The 20560-nt window shown below is 52.7% G+C and overlaps 2 protein-coding genes across 7 annotated transcripts; both read right to left on the bottom strand.

The window, feature by feature from the left end:
• Positions 1-5141: 5141 nt before the first annotated feature.
• MRM1 (mitochondrial rRNA methyltransferase 1) lies at positions 5142-11098 on the bottom strand. The gene is made up of 5 exons (XM_036340307.1): positions 10328-11098; positions 10020-10113; positions 7400-7532; positions 7169-7288; positions 5142-6966 (listed from the first exon to the last, which is right to left on the bottom strand). Exons 1-5 carry the CDS (start codon positions 10885-10887, stop codon positions 6794-6796), a joined length of 1080 nt encoding a protein of 359 aa, XP_036196200.1. The 5' UTR covers positions 10888-11098; the 3' UTR covers positions 5142-6793.
• A 777-nt stretch (positions 11099-11875) lies between these two features.
• Positions 11876-20271, bottom strand: DHRS11 (dehydrogenase/reductase 11). 6 transcript variants are annotated; one of them, XM_036340309.1, is made up of 7 exons: positions 19935-20262; positions 17156-17365; positions 14440-14534; positions 13640-13769; positions 12886-12978; positions 12645-12710; positions 11876-12521 (listed from the first exon to the last, which is right to left on the bottom strand). In XM_036340309.1, exons 1-7 carry the CDS (start codon positions 20079-20081, stop codon positions 12480-12482), a joined length of 783 nt encoding a protein of 260 aa, XP_036196202.1. In that variant the 5' UTR covers positions 20082-20262; the 3' UTR covers positions 11876-12479. The 6 variants fall into 6 exon arrangements, 4 of the variants coding, with proteins under 4 accessions (XP_036196202.1, XP_036196203.1, XP_036196201.1 ...); XR_004972811.1 differs by lacking the exon at positions 13640-13769 and having other exon boundaries at positions 19935-20270; XM_036340310.1 differs by lacking the exon at positions 12886-12978 and having other exon boundaries at positions 19935-20268.
• Positions 20272-20560: the final 289 nt, after the last annotated feature.

Here is a 20560-nt window from a genome sequence, read left to right as displayed (position 1 = left end):
GCAGGGAACGGGGCGGGGGGTACGGGGGCATGTCCATAAGAATTCTTCCTGGAGAGCAGTGGAGGGAAACCTTGTGTAGAAGCAGCCTTCTCAGAGCCCAGTATAAAGCTCCTGGTCCTAATTCGACGCCCAGCCCCACTCCTTTTCCCAGCCTGGGGAAGAAACTGGACAATTCAAGGACAGAGCTCCTGCCCTTTCCTGCTTCTCTGAATGTGCCATGGTCCTGGGGCTCTGGCCCTGCTCCCCACCCACCCCCACCCCCCACTGGTTAAACAAGGTTTTGCGATTTAAAAAGATAATTCTGAGCAGTTGTATCTGTAAAATAACAATGGCTGCCTTGACAGAGTTTACGATTTACCAGGCCCTGTGCTTTGCTGCTCAGGTATGGTATCCCCGTTCAAAGAAGAGACAATGCATATCCTAGAGCAGTGGTTCTCAACCTTCCCAATGCCGCGACCCTTTAATACAGTTCCTCATGTTGTGGTGACCCCCAACCATAAAATTATTTTCGTTGCTACTTCATAACTGTAATTTTGCTACTGTTATGAATTGTAATGTAAATATCTGATATGCAGGATGTATTTTCATTGTTACAAATTGAACATAATCAAAGCATAGTGATTAATCACAAAAACAATATGTAATTATATATGTTTTTCCGATGGTCTTAGACAACCCCTGGGAAAGGGTCGTTTGACTCCCAAAGGGGTCGCGACTCACAGGTTGAGAACCACTGTCCTAGAGGCTAACAACTTGCCTTAGGTTATCCCACTAGGAAGAGGTGGGTCAAGATTAGAACCCAGACCATGCTGTTCATGCTGATTTGAAGGGAAGTGGCAGTGGGGATGGGGGGACTAGAACCTCTGGATGAGGTTAAGGGGGGAGGATAAAGCAAGGGGTGGCCCCAGGTGCTATGCCACCTGACCAGGCTTCCAGGACCATCCCTGGGAGAAAGGGATGGTGACATCCTCCTGGCCAGAACTGGCCACTTCTCCCCACATAAAACTCTATGGGCATTCTGAGCCCAAACCTAGGAGGAGCACTGAGCTCTGGGCTGGAAAGGAGGCAGTGAGAACTTTCTGGAGCACCTCCCCCAGCAGGATGAGCTGAAGACCACCAAGGAGGTGTTAATGAAACAAGGAAGCTGCGAACAGACCCAGGAGTGATTCCAATCTGACACCTCTACCCCAGCCCCCACCAGTAATGAGCTGGGACCTGCCCTGCTCCCGAGAGAGAGGAGGTGTAGGGGAGGAGGGGAAATCCTTGGGCATCTTTGTAGTTTCAGATGCCTCTTTTCATCATCTTCACAGCAAACACACATTTATTGAGCATCTACTGTGTCCCAGGCACTGTGATGTCATGTTTCCATTTTACAGATGAAGACACTGAGGTTCAATCAGGTCAAGTGGCCTGAGGAAGAGCTAACATTTGGACCCAGGACTGTCCAACTCAGAAGTCTGTGTTAATGCTTTTGCTACTGTGCCTCTGACATGGACCCATGCTAGGTCCTCAGCAGGAAGGTGGGTAGGGTGGGAATGTTCCCATCTGGGGATGGATCCAGGAGCCCAACCCTGGGGGCACTAGGAGTGGGCCCACACTTCCACGAAGGGAGGTGAATAAAGGAAGCACACCCAGCCCACCACCTGTCCTGAAAGTTCAGACCCGGGAAGGAGGAGCAGGCTCCCTGTGTGCTCTCTTCATCTTCCACGAGTGTGCAGAGACAGTGGGGCAGGGGGTCCAAGGAGGGCCTCCAGCTCTGCCCACTGCCTGGAAAGGGGATGCAGACTGGAGAAGACTGAAGTAGTAGTGGAGGGGGGTGTACTTGGAAGACCCCAGCCTCCTGGCCTGGGAGGGAGGGGCCAAGCAGCTCTGTTGAATGGAGCCCCATGTTTGTAAACATCAATTATCAGGGATTAGCAGATGGGCATGCTAATTGCACCTGTGGAAGACAGAGACCTCAAGGTTGATTACATTTACAAACTGTGAGGCCCCCCTGGCGCCTGGCCCTGCAGGAGTGTGTGTGTTTGTGTGTGGGGGGGTCTAATTTAGGACCCCAGCGGGGGGGGGGGGGGGGGCGCGAACTTGTCAATTTAGCCTCCTGCCAAAAGAGAAGTCCAGCCCTGGAAGGAAGCAGGGGTGTTGGCCACAATTCAGCTGCTCTGGAAATTCTAAGGCAGCCTCCAACCCTTCGGGGACCCTCCCCATCTTGGCTGTGGAGCCCAGACAAGGAGGATCCTGCAAATGCCATTTCAGCCCCTCCCCTCTCCAATTCGCTCTAGTGGTTTTCAGAAGTGAATCATTGAGTGTTGCAGCTGAAAGAGACCCTAGAGCAGCGGTTCTCAACCTGTGGGTCGCGACCCTTTTGGCAGTCGAACGACCCTTTCACAGGGGTCGCCTAAGACCATCCTGCATATCAGATATTTACTTTACAATTCATAACAGTAGCAACATTACAGTTATGAAGTAGCAATGAAAATAACTTCATAGTTGGGGGTCACCACAACATGAGGAACTGTATTAAAGGGTCGCGGCATTAGGAAGGTTTAGAACCACTGCCCTAGAGCCTATGGGGAAATTGAGGCTGGGTTGGTAGGAGAGAAGAGCCCAGTGCCCTGACCTCTGGGTCTGCACCTGGGTGCTGTGAGGACAGCCACCATGTCCCAGGCACCAGCTGAGGTCTTCACGCGCATCATCTCATTTCATCTGCACCAGGCTCCTTGGAAGTAGACACCACGGTTATCCCCATTTTATTGATGAGGGAAGTTAGACTTGGAAAAGTGAAGGGACATGTTCACATTTACACCATCGTCAAGGCACAGAGTTGGGACTCAGCAAACTGCCCTGGCCTCTCGTGGCTTCATCCTGACCCTGCCCTCCAGGGATGGACCTGCGTCCAGCACCTTCATTCCCTGTCACAGCCCCTGGAGCTCCTGGGTATGGACCACACCTGGTGAACAGTGTCATGTGTCAGCTACCAGCGGCCACGCCAAGGAGAAGCAGGCCTCATCCTGGGCCTTGGGACCTCAGGTGCCTTCTCTGTTTTGAGAATGCCTGGTTTGCATAACAGAACTACATCCTGGCTGTGTATGGCAGGTAATTACAGCCTCAATAGTTCTGGTTCAAGTGAACCTATCTTTCCAGAGACCAGCCAGCCTGCTGCCCATGGATGAAGCAGGGAGGAGCCCCCTGTGCCTGGCTATTAGCCCAGGAGAGTGACCCCTCTAGATGGCCCAGACCACAGGGACCCAGCAAGCTGATAAATAGCATGCTCCAAGCAGGTCAGATAGGGTTCCAGATACCAGAGGAGTCCATGGGCAAGACTAGGGGCTCTGGGCCCTGAGTACCCCCAACCCCAACTTCTAGTTTCCATGCTGGGTTTGGGTCCCTACATGGAAGAACTCCAGGACACCTGAGTTTATGTCATCAAATCTGTTAGTCTGGGTTCTTCAGAGAAACAGAACCAATAGAAGACACACACACTTAGCTATTTATTTATTACTAGAGGCCCAGTGCACAAAATTTGTGCATGGGTAGGGTCCCTAGGCCTGGCTGGTGATCAGGGCCAATCAGGGCCTTCCTTCCCCCAGCTGCTGGCGTGACCTTCCTTCATTCTGCGCCACCCCCTGGTGGTCATCACACATCCTAGCGAGCAGTCGAACACCCGGTCGAACTCCCAAGGGGACAATTTGCATATTAGCCTTTTATTACGTAGGATAGAGAATTGGCTCATGTAATCATGGGGGTTGGCACCCCAAGTTCTGTAGGGTGAGTCTCATGCTGGAGGCCAATGATGTCATTCCCATCTGAAGGCCAGCAGGCTCGAGACTCCAGAAGAGCCTGTGTTTTCAGTTCAAAAAAAAACCCAGGAAGAGTTCTCCTACTCTTGGGTCAGGCTTTTTGTCCTATTTAGGCCTTCAACTGATTGGATGAGGCGCACCCACATTAGGAAGAGCAATCTGTTTTACTCAGTCTACCAATCTGAATGTTATTCTCACCCAAAGTCACCCTCACAAACACACTCAGAACGTTTGACCAAATATCAGGGCACCATGGCCCAGTCAAGTTGACATATAAAGTGAACCATCACACTGTTGTTGTGTGCCAGTCCTTAGTGCATAGTTCTTTAGTTTACAGAACACTTTTTTTGTTGTTAATCCTCACCCTGAGGTATTTTTCCCACTGCTTTTCAGAGGGAGTGGAAGGGTGAGGGGGGAGAGAGAGAAACATTAATGTCCAAGAGGCACACTGACTGGTTGCCTCCTGCACGTGCCCTAACCGGGGGTGGGGAGTGAACCCACAACCCAGGTATATTCCCTGAAACCCTTGGGTGAGCAGGCCAACACTCTAATTACTGCTCAACACTGGCCAAAAACATGTTTTACTGACATGCTCTCATCTTACTTTACAACATCTCTGCTGGGGAGGGGGCAGCTGGAGCAGGTGCTGATGGTGCCCTTCCCATTTTACAGGTGTGGAGACTGAGAAGCCATCTAGGTAAGAAGCCATGGAGCCAGGGCTAGAGCCAGCATCTTCTAAAAAACCCTAGGGACAGATGAAAGGTTGCCTAGCGTGTGCTTCCAGACATGCCCTCAAAAGCACGGTGTGAATGATTTGGTAGAGGTTTCTTGGATATGAGTGGGTAGCTGGAGGAACAGTGATTCTCAAACCTGTCTGCACACTAGCAGGGGAGCTGCAAGAAATGCGTGTACCTGGCTTGCTCCCCACAGATTCTGATTTCATCAGTCTGGTGCCTTTGGGATCTGGAATATTAAAAGTTATCCCCCTTCCCTGATCCCATGACTCTACAGTGCAGCCAAGGTACAAAGCCACTCTAGGCTCTTGGCCAAGAGCACAGCAGGGATGGAGGAAACAGGTAGTATGTCCAAGGTTGACTTGTGCCAGCGGAGGTCAGAGCCTGTGTGCCAGATGGGGACGGACAGTTCAAGGGAGGATGGAGAGTGCCAATAAAGTAGTTATCTGTGGAGTTTATGAAGGGGTTTCTTCTTTTCTTGAGAGGATCAACTTTGACTTTAAAGCAATCTTAGGCCCTTTTTATTTTTTTCGTTTTTCTTAATATATTTTTATTGATTTCAGAGAGGAAGAGAGAGGGAGAGATAGAAACATCAATGATGAGAGAGAATCATTGATTGGCTGCCTCCTGCATGCCTCCTACTGGGGATCGAGCCCACAACCCTAGGTATGTGCCCTTGTCCGGAATCGACCCTGGGACCCTTTGGTCCGCAAGCCAACACTCTATCCACTGAGCCAAACCAGCTAGGGCTAGGCCCTGTTTAAACAAATTCAAATGTCTTTCTAAATTGTCATTACCATTAGAATTCCAAGATAAATGCAGTCCACAGAGAAAGGGCAGTACTATTTACTGAGCACCTACTATGCATGAGGCACTGAGTTCCTGGTGTCCTCTGAATCCTCCTAGCAATCCAGAAGGACAGGGTTACCCCCTTTCACTGAGGAGGGCACTGAGGCCCAGGCAGGTAAGGAACTTGCCCCAGGTCACACAGCAATCAGGATTTGAATTTAGGGTTGTTGTCCTCCAGATCCACACTCCAGAGCAGTGGTTCTCAACTAGGGGTGACTCCCCCACCCACCCTCCAGGGACATACGGCAAGGTCTAGAGAGATTTTTGGTTGTCACAACTGGAGGAAGGGGGCTGCTACTGGCATCTGGTAGGTAGAGGCCAGGGGTGCTGCTAAATATCCTACAATGCACAGCACAGTCCCCACAACAGAGAATTATCCAGCCCAGAATGTTAACAGCGCTGAGACTGACAAACCCTGCTCCAGGTTCTCAGCCTGGGCTGCACATAACACCTGTGGTGGGGAAGGGGGAGGCTTTACAAATCCTGATGCCCAGCTGCTCCCTAACCAACTAACTACATCAGACTCTGGGGATCGGTCCCAGTGTCAGTTGATTCTTAAAGCTTGTCAGGTGGTTCCAATGTGCAGCCCAGACTATTTAAACTACTTACACCTGTGGCCTCTGTTCCTGGGGGACAAGTACCAAATCGTTCCCAATAACAACCAGCAACCCTATCCTCGCCACCTCCCAGAATCGAAGACCAGGCTTCATTGGTTCCTTCCGTGTAGGTGGACTAACTGCTGACTCACCAGTCAGGGGGACTTGAGGGCCAGTGGGGTGGGAGGTGTTTGCTAATCTTTCCCTTGCCTCTTGGAGGCCACGGCCAGGGATCTCCCCAGCTGACTGCAAGAGCTTCCCGAAAAGACCCTGGACTAAAGAGCAAGGCTGCCACCTAATGGATGAATCGAACAGAATGGCCCACCAGTTGAGGTTTTATTTGAGCCTCACAACAGCCCTGAGAGGGAGGTGCCAACAAGGGCTCTGAGGCATATAAAGATGAAGTCCGTGCTCAAGGCCCCGCAGTGGGGCAGGGTGTGAGCCTGGATTTGCACCTGTCTGGCCCACAAAGAGCCCTTGGCTCCCTCTACATTCTCACACTGGTTCGAAGGAATAGAATCCCTGGACTGTGCTGCCCAACTCCCTTCTGATGTTTAGATTTCCCCTTGATGTCCAGGCAGGACCTGGGAGGAAACATCCTAGAAATTAACAGGCTACCATCTCCAACTGCAAACTCAAAACAGGAAACAGGACTTCTTCCGGTCTCCACCGCAAAGCTCCCTGCTTTCCAAGACAGTGATTACTGAACAGAGCCTGGTGCACACTCAAGTAACAGATTCCAACACACTTCACCATGTGGATGTGTGGGCCACCTATTCCCTGCCCTCCAGCACATACACATCTTGAACAGTTCAAGTCAGCCCCCGTCTTGCCTCTCTCTTTCTGATCCTGAGGACAGTCCTGGGTGCTGAGGCAATCTGGGCCCTTCAGCCGTGGCTGAGGGTTCTTGGGGGTCTCGGAGATGTTTCCCTCTCTTCCCATCTTCAGGAAAACCCTTCCTCTGGCTGCAAATGGAGTGAAGAAGAATTCCTGCAAAGACAGACAGAATGATATGGGGAAGAGAACTGAGAAGAGGAAGGACCATATGCCAGGCACTCCCTCATTTCATTCTCAAAAGGATGTATTTTCTGCATTTGGCACAGAAAGCAATGGCCATGGAGAATGATTGAAAAACTTGTTTAGGATGAAACAGCTACACATGTGTGATCAGAGGAAAAGAAGTAAGACTCACCTGCAGCCACGGAGACATTCAAGGACTCCAGTCCAGGAGGCAGCTGCCGGCCAGGCAGGATGGTGAGGAGGAGCTGGCAGGAGGCTTGCACCTCTGGGGACAGGCCAGAGCCCTCATTCCCTGCAAAGCACAGGAGGGGGGAAAGGGCAGAGATTAGGGATGCCACAGCTGGGCAGGCAGGCACTCAGGAAATGAACAGGTGAGCACAGAAAAGCAGGAACATCTACCTACCCAGCACTAGGAGAGTAGGCTGGTCCCAGAGGAACTCCAAGCAGCTAGTGATGGGGATCTCAGAGGACCCAGAAATCTCAGGCCCTGGGCAGCCCACCGTGCCAGCCACGAGCCAGCCCTGCCGGGCTTTGGCCTGAAAGGGGAAAGAAATCATATTCTAGCTCACCAAACCTTCATCAGAGCCTTGGCCAAGGAATAGCCCCAACCTTGCCCATATATATAGGTTTACAGTTGTGAGCACTCGAAACAGCTTATTCTTGTGTTAATATTAATTACTGGATTATTTTCCATGTGAACAATTATAAACCTACTTTTGCCCCACCCTGTATGCATTACCTTGGTGAGCCATTCAATTCAGTCAATAATTAATAAGCACCTAGAATGGGAAGACTCTGTTCTAGGCACTGGAGATAGGGCAGTGAACAGCAACCAAAATCCCAGCCTCATGGAAGGGAGGGCCTCACTGAAATGACTTTTTTTTTTTTTTTTTTTTTTTTTTTTTAATATATTTTATTGATTTTTTACAGAGAGGAAGGGAGAGAGATAGAGAGTCAGAAACATCGATGAGAGAGAAACATCGATCAGCCGCCTCCTGCACATCTCCCACTGGGGATGTGCCCGCAACCCAGGCACATGCCCTTGACCGGAATCGAACCTGGGACCTTTCAGTCCGCAGGCCGACGCTCTATCCACTGAGCCAAACCGGTTTCGGCCTCACTGAAATGACTTTTGAGTGGAGATCAGAAGGAGATGAGGAAGCACGATGTAGACATCAGGGGGAAGAATCTTCTAGGCCAGTGGTTGGCAAACTGCGGCTCGCGAGCCACATGCGACTCTTTGGCCCCTTGAGTGTAGCTCTTCCACAAAATACCGACTTCTGCGCATGGGCCACGAAGTTTCAATCACACTGTACATGAGCACCCGCACGTGGTATTTTGTGGAAGAGCCACACTCAAGGGGCCAAAGAGCCACATGTGGCTCGCGAGCCGCAGTTTGCCAACCACTGTTCTAGGCAGTGATCAGTAAATGCAAAGGCTGAGGGGTGGCTGCTTACCTGCTATGTGTGAGGAACAGCACAATAGCAAGGTGGCCATGGGAAGGGAGCCATTGAGACAGGAGAGGGAACAAAGGGCTACATAAGATAGAACCTCCAAGGCCACTGGAAGGACTTTGGCTTATACTATGAGAGAAATGCAAAGGCTTTTAAAAACTCTGAACGCATGGTCTGACTTACGCTGCAACAGGATCTCTCTGCCTGTTGGGTTGACAGCCAATAGCAGAAGCAAGATCAGGTAGGAGGTTTCACAATAATACAGGCAAGAGACGATGGTGGCTTGGACCAGAGTTGTAGCAGTGGAGAGAGAAGTGGTGAGAATATGCAAATAACTTTATGGTAAAACCAAAAGGATGCACTGACAAATGGGAATGGGTGTGAGAGCAAAAAAAAAATCAAGGGCGATGCCAAGGTTTCTATCCTAACCACTGAAAGGATGGAGCTGCCATCGATTGAGCTGGGTCTCCAGAAGGAACAGGGGCTGGGCTATGGACCTGTTCAGTTTGAAATGCCGATTAGACAGCAAAAGAAAGCTGTTTTGTTTTATAACCCCTTTGAGATGCTTTTATTTATTCATATTGGAATCATTCTGGGTTGAGGACATTGAGCAGCTTTCTAAAATCCCATCAACTATTATTTACCTTGCTTTTTTCAAACCAGTGCTGCTAGTTGTTTGAAAACAGAGCTATTGAGTAGGTAACTAGATACGTGAATCTGGGATTTAGGAGCAAGATCCAGGTTAGGCTATACATTTGGGACGCGTTCAAATATAGATGCTACTTAAAGCCGTGAGAGTGGATGAGGCAAAAAGAAAAAGAAAAGAGAATGAATGAATGAATGAATGATAAATAAATAAATATGATATATATCATATATATATATATATATGATATATATATGGAAGGAGATCCAAGAAGTACTGAGACTTGGAAGAGACCTGGAGATGGTCAGTGGAACGGCCACGTGCAGGGCAATACTGCCCCCTTGTGTTCAGCAAGAGAACAGCGGGGGGGGGGTTTCTTTACTTAGGTTTGCTCCCCAAATGTTGTGGGTTTTTTTGTGTGGTAGTGGGGGTTGTTTTGTGTGTGTGAAAGGGAAGAGAGGAAAGGCATAGACTAGTCCTTATTAAAGAGCCTTTCAAGCAGACTAGAAGGAGTCAGTGGGGGGGGGGGGGGGACATATGTAATACTTTCAACAATAAAGTTTTTTTTTTAAAGAGCCTTGCAAGCTATGCTCCTAGGGAGGGACTCGGGACACATTCACTGAAGACCTACTTAGCAGGTACTGAGGCCCCGTGGCAGACCTGGAGCAGGGCAAAAAGGTATGCCTGGAGAAGTGCAGTAAAGGGAATGAGGCTAGGACATCTCCAACTTCAGATTCTGTTCCCCTCATGGTTTTAAAAACCCGGGGAACCTTCCCTCTTCCCGAAGGGATTTAGAGAAGCACAGGAAATGCCAACATGCTCTCTTCTCCCCCTTCCTCCACCAGTTCCTGGTTTAGTGGCCTGAGAGGTTGGGCGTGGCTCATTTCTGCTCCTTCCCGCCACCCCAACCCCTCGGCCCTCACCTGTAAAAAGCCGTCCAGGTCATCGGTGAAGAATATGTCCATCACCTCCATAGCCCCCGCGCTGGCCTTGCTGACTACCGGAGTGAGCGGGCAGCTGCAAAGTGACCCCATGCCCCGTGTCAGGCTGCGTCATCTCAAGCCCGGCGCCCTGTCCTCCCCTCCCCTCCCCTCCCCCGGCCCCCAAGGGTTAGAGATGAAAATTCTGGCGATTGGGAGACCTGCCTAGGGGACCACCAAAGGGTCAAGGTGCTGAGGAACTCGGCTGCCCCTTGAAATTGGGACACACGGGGAATAACGAATGTCCGTGCCTGTTTCTGCGGCTGGTGATGACCTGGTCCACTCCGAGGAAGTGAGCGGAGCGCAGCACGGCCCCGAAATTCCGGGGATCCTGGAGCCTCTCGAGGACGAGCCACAGCTGCTGGGGGTCATCTCCGGGCCTCGCCTCCCCGGCCTCGGTCCAGGGCCGGGGCCGCAGCGGGCTCACCTCCATGCAGACGCCCTGGTGCACCTGGTGGCGGCACAGGGCGTCCAGCTTCTGCCGCCGGGGCCACAGAACCGGAATGTCCCTCGCTTCCGCTTCCCGGAGCAGCTCTGCCCGCTCTCCCCGCATCCCCGACCGGCCGGCCTGGAGTAGGAGCCGGGCCACGCGGCGGCGGGCGGCCCGCAGAGCCAGGAGGCACGGGGACAGGCCGAACAGGAGTTCCCGGCCCCCGGTGGGGCGCGGGGCAGGCGCCAGGTCATCCAGGAGCAGGCGGCTCAGCTCCTCTCCCCCGGGCCGCTCCCCGGGCCGCGCCGAGCGGGAGGACTGACGCGCAAGTTGGCCGGGAAAACGCCAGGTCGCGCCCCTGAGGGCCCGAAGCAGCGCCATGGTCGATGCCCTTAGCTACGTCCTCGAGAGCTGTCGCTCCAGACGGAGCCGGTGGCACCCATCCCGCCTCCTCAGACAAACGAACAGTCCAGACTCCCGGCCGGAAGCTGTCTGAGGCAGGTAGCCGGGCCGCGACCGCCCCCTTCCCGACCTCGCGCGGGGTGCTCCGCTTCCGAGTTCGCGCGAGCCCGCTTCCTGCCCGGACGCATTGCGCATGCTCACCCACTAGGCCGTCCCGACAGCGCCGCCTGCAGGGCTGGCTGAGCAGCGACCTCCACCGCACGGCAGCCGGCAGCTGGCAGTGATCAGCGCTGAGCTGACCCTGCTACTGGCTGCATTCTGCGCCCTTTGAGGTCCCAGGAAGCTGGAGGGTCGCATTCACCCAGACACCAGCAAAAACCACTTTACAGAGATGTGTTCAACTAGGTCAGTCGTGGTGCTTCCCTTCCCATTGGATACTGGTGCTTTTCCTCAGAAGTTTCTCCTGCATCCAGCCCCTCCTCTGAGTTTCTACTGTCTTTTCAAACCCTGAGCACCAGTTAGCAGGACTCAGCAGTCACTTCCTACCCTGTGGCGGCTGAATCTCTAAGCCACTGCTCGGTGCCTGTCCCGCACCTGCTGACAAGCCAACTGATGCCCTTGGCCCACAGGTAATGGCCAAACTCTTTGCTCAGCATTCAGACCTCCCGGGATCCAGGCTTTTCAGCCCCATCTCACTCCTGCACTAAGTTCTGTGCTGTTCCCACAGCACTGCATGCTCTTTCTGGCCTCTGAGCCTTGCACATCTTGACTTCTTTTCTGGCTGGCAAATTCTACCAATTTTCAAGACCCAACCCAAAACCACACCTGCTACCCGAAGGTAATCCACACTCCAGAAGTGAGGCTCTAAATTCACCCACTTTCCACTCACCTGGAAGAAATTCTGAGAAACCACCACCCCAGATCACAAAGAAAGGGGAAGAACTGAAAGACACTCACAAAGCCAAGGTCGGTTGTTACAATTTTTCTTTTTTAATTATTACACTGAAATCCACTTGGGAGGTAGGCCCTGGTATTGTGCTGCCAATCAGAGTAGAGTGATGACCCCCACTGGACTGGAGAACTAGGTGCGGGAAGGGGGAGGAGAGAAGGGATGGAGGGGGCATTGGGGCAGGGAGAGGAGGAAGCTGGAGCCCTCCATAACCACTCAGATAAAAGATGAGGAGTTCCCCCTGCCACCTCATCCCTGAGCAACAGGAGGTGGAGTGTAAGAAGATAGGGGGACGCCACCCTTCTGGCCAAGGTCCTTCCCCAAGTCAAAGGGAAGAGACCAAGGACAGCAAACAAAGGCCAAGGAGCCCAAGAAGGGGACCAAGAGTGAATTAACAGGTAAAGTAATTAGGGACACCACCTCCTCTCCCCAGCCCACTTTTCACATTTGTGGTGGAAACAATTGGACTAGATAGAAAAGACCTCAAACATTTTCAAACCCCTGGGAGGGATGGAGAGAGGAAGTGGTGTCCAGGAATCCAGAAATTAACACCTACAACCCAAAGGTCAGCAGCAAGCTGTGAAGATCCGTGAAGAGAGGAGGGGGCGCTCCCCACAGGAAGCTAGGTCACCTGCTCCGTGGGCCTCATCTGGATGTCTCCGATCTGCAGAAGGCACAAAGGCTTGAGGCAGTCAGGACACTGCCACCCTCTTTAAGGCCTCTCTGCTCTCCTCCTCTGGGGATGGTTGGGCTTCTCCATGGGGTGGACAGCCAATGCCAGACTTACCTGGACATGTGGGGGGGTGCTGAGGACATAGATGATAGCCTGGGCCACATCTTCAGGTTTCAGACACTGAGCACCAGGGAAAAGGGGGATTAGATGAGGACAGAATAGATCCAAGTTCCCTCCCACCACTGAGGTCCTCTCCAGCATCCACATTCCCACCCCAACCCTCTAGGAGTAACGGCCTGGTTAGAAGGACAGGTTCCCTTCCCTCTGCCTTCACTTAGAATGAGGGAGGCCCCACCTTTATGTGTTCATAGGTGGCAGCTGCCTTCTCAGGATCCTTGTCATGAAGTTTGAAGGCGAATTGTGTCTCCACCAATCCTGGAGAGATGCACTGGGCCGACAGAGAGGGCCTGCTCAGGAACTGAGCTTTGCCCAACCCCAACCCCAATCAGAGGCCAGGTTTTGAGGAGGTTGGAGAGAAAGGACGGAAGCCACAGGGCCCCAGCTTCACAAGGTTGGCTGTCCCATGTCAGCAGCTGCCTCCTGGCTCCAAGGCTGCCACTGGTGATGATCACAATGATATCTACCGCCTACAGAGACCTTACTAAAAGCCAGGTAAATGTTTGACAAAATGTTCTCTCTTAGAAAACCTCATAACCTGATTATCATCTCTGTTTTACAAATGCAAAGACTGAGGCTTGGAGAGGTTGAGTAAGTTGCCCAAGGTCATTCTGCCTTCAAGGGCAGAGCCCAGAGTTCTGGTTTCCTGCCACTGTGCACCTGGTTTCCCACAATCCCTTGCTTTCCCTCAGTCTCACCCGCCATGTTCCAGTCAGGCCAGCCCCCTCCTACCTCAAAGTCAGTGAAACAGGACACTCAAGTACTGAGCAGGGCCATGCAAGTAGCAGCAGAGCCCAGGAGCTCTGTGCCCAATATGCTCGCAGGGGTTCTAAAGCAGCACACCCTGGACATGGGCTCCCTGGGCAGCAAGTGTGGGGGTGGAGAGGGCCTGTGCCTACCCCATCCCCACCAGGGCCAGGCCACACCCTCACCGTGGCTCGGATGTGGGTCTGGGCCTCCCGAAGCTCTTGCCTCAGTCCCTCTGTCAGTGCAGTGACGGCATACTTGGTAGCACTATAGAAATGGGCCACAGACTGGGGTACCACTCGGTGGCCAGACATGCTGGGTAGAGGGAGGGAAGGGGAAAGAAGACAGTGATGCTCCCGAGAGACCAGCAGTGCCCCCTGCTGTACCAGTCAACCCCACCACCTCGATGCTACAGGGAAGCCTTCTAAAGGGGACCTCTGGAGGCCATGCTTGCGGCCCACTAATCTAGCTGTTATTCAAGCTGCTCCTGAAAACCCTACTCTTCTAGACATCTTCCCTACAGTGACCACAGAATCCCCTCTCTCGGTCACACAGGCTGTCAAAAATCTCTTAATTTCACCTGCACATTCACTGATATGGTTCTATTGGGAGATCTCTGAGGGCAGAGGCCATGTCTCCCCACTCAGAGTGGAGGCTCCCCAATGATACTGTGTAGTCTTTCTTTGTACCACAAGGTGGGGTTCATTCCAGGGCCTGAGGAATGGAGAATCTCAGTGCCAGCAGAGCCCCTAGGCTTCCACTGCAAAGACAAGGGCTGAGCCACCCATCCCAGCCAACTAGGGGCTGGCACTTGATATACACTATTCTTCCCCTCACCATAATCATGCCATTGGGTGTTAACTGAGTATTAAATCCCTACTTTACCAAAGAAGCAGGTCCAAAGAGGTCAAATAAGCTGCAACAGATCACCCAGCTAGGAGGGTGAGTGGTGATCTGCTCTCTAGCCCTCGGCCACCTGTCTCACCTGTTGATGTTAATGATGTGCCCATCATCCACATTCCGCTCCTTCATGGACTGGTAGGCTTCCCGCGTGCAGATGCTGAGGGCCAACACATTCACCTGCAGGCCAGGGAGGGCAATGGGATGTCTCTAGCTTGGGCCCATCTGAGCAGGTGATGGAGCCACAGAGAACCCCCAGGAAGCATTCCAAAACAGTGCCTAGGTCCTACCAAAGACCAACAACAGACCCAGGGCACTGTGCCTTAGAGGTGCCCCTCCCCCTAAAGCTGCCAGCCCCCGCTGACAGCAGAGGCAGCTTCTCTCCCTGGGTGACCCTCAGGTTCCTGTGAACAGGAATAGAAACCCCCCAAATCCCATACACAACCCAGGAACCCCCTGTATCTTGGCTGTCTCCTCTCCAAATAGTAGAATCTCTGCCTTAGGGAACCATTTCCTTTTCTTCTCCAAATACCCTCTTCTCTGGGACAGTGCCCCTGATCCTGCTCTCTCCTAAACAGCCTCAAATCCTTCCTAAAATGGGTTTAAAAATCTCTCTCCTCAAACACACCATGGCCTCTCCCCACCTTACCCAGCTATTCTCTGCTCCTTTCCTGTCCCCTCCCTTGAGAGTACTAGTAGAAAAGGTCTGATCCTCCTTCCTTTAACCTCTGTTCCATCTACAGAACTAGGCACAGAGACTCTTAAGAAGGTGGGTAAGTTGTCATGGAAGGCAGGGGACCTCCCAAGGGGCCTCCTGCCTTCTGCCCTCTCCTCCTCGCTCTGGCAGAGGTGACACCAAATCCCCACCACCCTTCATGGAACAGAGGCCTGAAGAAGTGTCTCTGCTCTAAAGCTCCGGCCCAGCCCCACCCCTAGCTTTACCCAGGAGGACAAACAGAGATAAAGCTTTCAACAGGTCCTCATGTCTCGCCTCTCCAGAAGAGACGGGACCAGCCGGGAAATTAGATGTTTGTCCTTATCAGGTGTCAGAGCCAGGCATCAGGACAGAACACCCTGGGCGTGAACCTGCCACAGCACTCACAGCAGAAGGACACAGGAGGCTCTCAGCCCTGTTTCTGGTCCTCTTAGCAGTGTGGGTTTGTGGGGCAGAGAACTCAGCTCCTGAGGGCAGAAGGAGTAGGAGAAACAGGTCCCTGGATGTCAGGGAAGTGAATCTCCTAGGTCTGGGGGTTAGGGATGGGAGTGGAGAAGATGCCTCATAGGATGACCCTAATAGAATTGCATAATGTTCAAGCTGGAAGGGGCCTTAGGGATTTAACATAAGTCCCTCACTTTATAGAGGGGCAAGTTGAGATCCAGGTTGAGAGACCCACCTACTGCAGGTGAGGGCCACAACTCAGATCTCCCAGAAGGCTCTGTGAGGGCAAGGAGAGTGCTTCACTTTCACTGTTCATTGTTTTAATGGTCATTGTTCATTTCCTGGCCCAAACACCTGTTAGGTGCTAAAGCTTCTGTGAGCAGATATGAAAAGAATTGTGTGGGGCCCGGCTGCTGTGGCTCAGTGGTTGAACATCGACCCATAAACCAGGTCACAGTTCGATTCCTGGTCAAGGCACATGCCCAGGTTGTGGGCTCGATCCCCAGCGGGGGGCATGCAGGAAGCAGCCAGTCAATGATTCTCTCTCATCATTGATGTTTCTATCTCTCTCTCCTTCTCCCTTCCTCTCTCTGAAATAAATATATATATATATATATATATATATATATATATATATATATATATTTTAAAGAATTGTGAGGGGAAAGACACATTGCATATACACACTGCTTTCAACTTCTCAGAATAATTTCATATCCAATATTGCCCCATAATATAGTCCAGAAGTTGAAAACCCATGTCCTACAGGCTGTGTTTGGGCCACACGTAGTTTTAAAGCATTTTAAATTCATTTCCAACATGTATTAGAAGGTTTCATTCATTCAAAAAATATCTATTGATTGTTTCTAAACTGAGGCTTAAGAGAATAAAACACACAAAAATCCTTGCCCTCGTGGAATTGAGATTTCAGTGAATGGGATGGACAGAGTGTCACATAAAAACGCAGGCTCCCCACTTCTCTCATAAGATTTGGCCACACTGGGCCACATTGCCCCACAGCAGTGACACTGGACGCTAGCAGTGGTTGCCCCTGTACATGGCCGTGTGCTTTCTCACTTACTGCAGACCCCACCTGACCTGCCTCACTCTCTTATTACCTACCTGGCCACAGGGGACATTAGAGTTAGTGACCCCAGATATTGATGGTATAAGTATGTTCATCCCAATTAAATGTGACAAGATGGAAGCTCAGAAAGGGTAACTACCTGCCTGAAGCCACATAGTTGCTGGCAGGGCTGGTTAAGAACATTGTCTCCTGTCTCTTTGCTCCTTTCCTTCCCATAAGACCATGTTCCCAAGCACCCATAGTGCTGACATATGGGGACATTCAGTAAACAGCAGCTCTCTCCCCTACTGAGCTTTCTTCCGATAGAAGGAAATCAGCCTAGACTTTAAGAACTATGCCCAGGGCCTCAAAGGAAAGAAGAATGGAAAAGAAATGGCCATTCATCCACTCACTATCCCTCTGGTAGGGAAAGAAGAAAGGGGACAGTCAAGGTACCCCAGGAAGGAACCCAAAGCTCCCTCTTGCTATTGTCCCATCCGGAGCAGTGCTCTGGCTCACCACCTCTGGGCTCCCCGCCGTCCTCCCAGCCCCCCTCTCCAGGTCTGCAGCCCTTACATTGAACATGTCCTTCCAACCGCTGGTGCTGCCTGAGAGCAGGGTGTCAGGCCGGGCCAAGCCAGCATTGTTGATGCAGATGTCCACACCGCTGTGCTGAGAGCGGATAGCCGAGAACATAGAGAGGATGTCCTCTTCATTTGACAGGTCACATCTGTAGGGGATCAAAGTCCCGGGGTAGCCTGCACTCTTACATTCGGCAGCCAGCTCCTATGAAACCCAACAGGGATCTAACTGGGGTGAGCTGCTCACTCCCACACCTCCCCTACCAGAGACAACCTCCCTCTGCTGTCAACGATTATAGAGCTCTCTCCTTTGGTGGCCACCTTTTGGTCACACTGATGTTGGGACTGCCCATCCCCTAAGCTTGTCTTCTTTGGTCAAAGTCCAGGGGATGAGAGTGCTCCCTGATTGAGGGAGGGGAAAGTTGAGATTATCAATGGAGTAACCTCACAGATAAACTGGAGTCTTCAATTCTAAGAAGGGGGCCCAGGGACTGGGAATGGAGTGGTTTTTCTTTTCTTCCTCTCCCTCAATAGAACACCTTCTCTGCTCCTACATAAGATGCACCTCTCATCCCACCCCATGCTTCCACCGGTTCCACGAGCCACTGAGCTGGTTATGCCAGGGCTTCCATCTCTTCTCCCCCATCACCTCATCCAGAAGGCTTATATCTGAACTATCACCCTCCCTCCGCAAATTGCACACGTATTTTTTCGATCGAGCCCATTTGCCAATCTTCCTTCGCCCTATATACAGGGTCAGGAAGTTAGGACAAATTCTTTCTCTGTCCCATGGTGCACCACCCTCCACCCCAAAGTTTCTCTGGAAACTCTGAGGCAAGTCAGGTGACAAGTGACATTGGCACTCCCTGTGTACTGACAGGGCCCTCAGCACTCTGAAGAGCCCTGAGGAAGGGGAAGACCTGAGAAAGCAGAGCCACTGAGATCCCTGTAAGGAAAGCTGACATTCAGAAACAGGGAGAAACAAGCCATGTGGCCTTGGAGGCCAGCGACTGGGCACCTGAGTCTCATGAAGGTGACTGTACATGTGCGGGAGGGAGAAGATTAGAGGGCACCCTGTACCCTCGAGGAAAACTAGCTTAGCCAGCTGCCTTGGCCTGCAGCCTCCCTCCCCCCAAACCAAGCTGGGAATAAATGGCTGGATCAGGTGACCTAGGAAATTCTTTTCTGCTTTAACTTTCCAAGTTTAAAAGGTATAGTCGTCTGAGACTCAGAAGCCCTTCACCCAATCTTACCTACTCATGACCACCTCAGGAAACAGGGTTTCTCTCTCTAGGAGGCCAGAACTCAAGCTCTGTTTCACTATTAATCAACCCATCAATAAAAGCAGATTGTGGGCAAGGTAACCTAGAATTCTCCCCACCTGGCAGGCAACTTGTCCCTTCCTCCTCCAGACTCAAAGCCCCCATAGGAAAGCCAGAATAGAGGGACTGGAAATATATTTCTCCCTGTCCCTGTCCTTTCATGGCCCCACCGGTCCTCCTGGGGCTAAGTGATCTGCTTGGAGATTCCCTTGGGGCTCAGGGACTCCCTTTCCTGGCTAGTTTAGGGCAGGGCAGTAGGAAGAGAAGACAAGGGTGGCTTTAGACTTAGGGAATCCACTGGTCTTATCCCTGGCCTAACCCTCTAGGTTCCAAGGCTCCTGAGCTCCAGGAGAAAGGGAGGGGCAGAGTCGGGCAATGGTGTAACCAGGTGACCTTGGGACTATCTAAGAGGCTATAAAATATACCTTAGGGCAGCAGCAGGGGAGGGGACAGCCCTCCTTCCTGTATACCCTCTCCCTCTGCCCCCACCCAAGGCTTCCTTACCCTTGCCCTGCACAGGGACGCTGAGCAATGGAGGAGATAATGCCCTGCAGCTAAGCACTAGCGTGACCCCTGAGAGTGATCTTGCTGGGCAAATCCAGGCAACATGATGGAAATTTCTCCTCTTCTTCCCCCATGCTCCAACATGGCCAACTTCGTTTCATTGGTCTCTGAGCTCCTGCTGCTCACAACTCTGCTCCCAACCCCACTTTAAGAGGAAGACCGAGTTCCATTTCTAGTGCTTTGTCCCCCTCAGGGCTCGCATGTTCAATGCCTATTTCACCTCCTCAGTCGCACCTAGGACAGTCAAATTGGAGAAGGGTCTATCTATGAACACCCCACTGTCATTCCTTTATGCCCCCTGGGTAGGGGGTTAACCCTCAGATTTGGGGGTGGAGGGGGGACTAGCCCGTTTGTTTTTGTTTGTTTTCAGAAAAACCACTCCGACCTCAACCCCAACCTCAGACTCGGGTTAAAAAAAAAAAAATGCTCACCAACATAACCTCTAGCTTCTGCTCATCTGGCTGACCAGCCACTTTCCTTGGCTTTGCGGGCTAAGTCTTGGGACCAGAGAAAGCAATCCAGTAGCCAACGTAGCCACTGAGTCCAGAAAGCTTTCTTTCCTTCTCCCTGGCAGCCTCGCCAGCCGGATCTCTGGTTCCCCTTTCCCGAGCCTACCCGAGCAGGCAGGTAGGAGGGAGAAAGATGCCAGAGGTTTGGTACAGTGGGGTAGGGACTGTTCCTTAAACGGCTCTTTAAAAGAGGGCATATCAGAGGCCTGCCCTACTAGGCATCACCTTGTCCCTAAACCCGTGACAAATGGCCCGGGGGTGGCAGGCAAGTGAGGGTAGCGTCCCAGCCCAACTCCGGCCACTCCCCCTCCCCCACCGGGGCCGGACCCCGGCGAAAACGACGCCTCCCAGGGCACCCCGCTCCCCAGCCAGGCCTTACCTCTATGTTGCCTACGGTGCGGGCACAACCCACCACCTTCAGTCCCTGCTGGACCAGGGCCCGGGCCACGGCCGCGCCGATGCCCCCCGAGGCGCCCGTCACGAGTGCGAGCCGGTCGCGCCACCGCTCCATGCCGCCCCGGGCCATCTCACTGCGCGAGCTGGGCACCTGGACGGCGGAGCTCGGCCCCAGGTCGCAGGGGCTCGGCCGTTCCCCTACCGACACGGCAGCCGCCGCCGCCCGGCCCGCCTCGAGTCCGCGCCTGGAACTGCCTCCAACCTGGCCGGCCTGCGGCCGGGACTCCACCCTCCTTTCCTCGACTATCGGCCACATCTCGCCGGAGGGCGTAGCAACCCGGCCGTCCCGCCCCCCGCGACGCCGCGCGGACATGGCCCCGCCCCTTCCGGTCCCGCCTCGCCCCCGGCGCAGGGAACTGTTCTATAGGTGAGGGCCTGCGCTGGAGGGTCCCGGGGTTATGTGGTCCGGCTTCCCAGGTGAGCTCTACCCTTGGGGCAGGGAAGCCGACGTGTAGCAGGAGTTTGCTCCACGCCCGAGGATGCACGTACGTACCCTCGCCGCATGCTCAGTAGCCCTTCCTGTTCCTGGGCCAAGGCCAGGAAGAGAAA

This window comes from Myotis myotis, unplaced genomic scaffold, assembly GCF_014108235.1.
Source record: "Myotis myotis isolate mMyoMyo1 unplaced genomic scaffold, mMyoMyo1.p scaffold_m19_p_17, whole genome shotgun sequence".
In the NCBI taxonomy this organism is placed as follows: domain Eukaryota; kingdom Metazoa; phylum Chordata; class Mammalia; order Chiroptera; family Vespertilionidae; genus Myotis; species Myotis myotis.
Note: the sequence above shows the minus strand (reverse complement) of the source record. Positions and strands in the feature narration are given on the sequence as shown.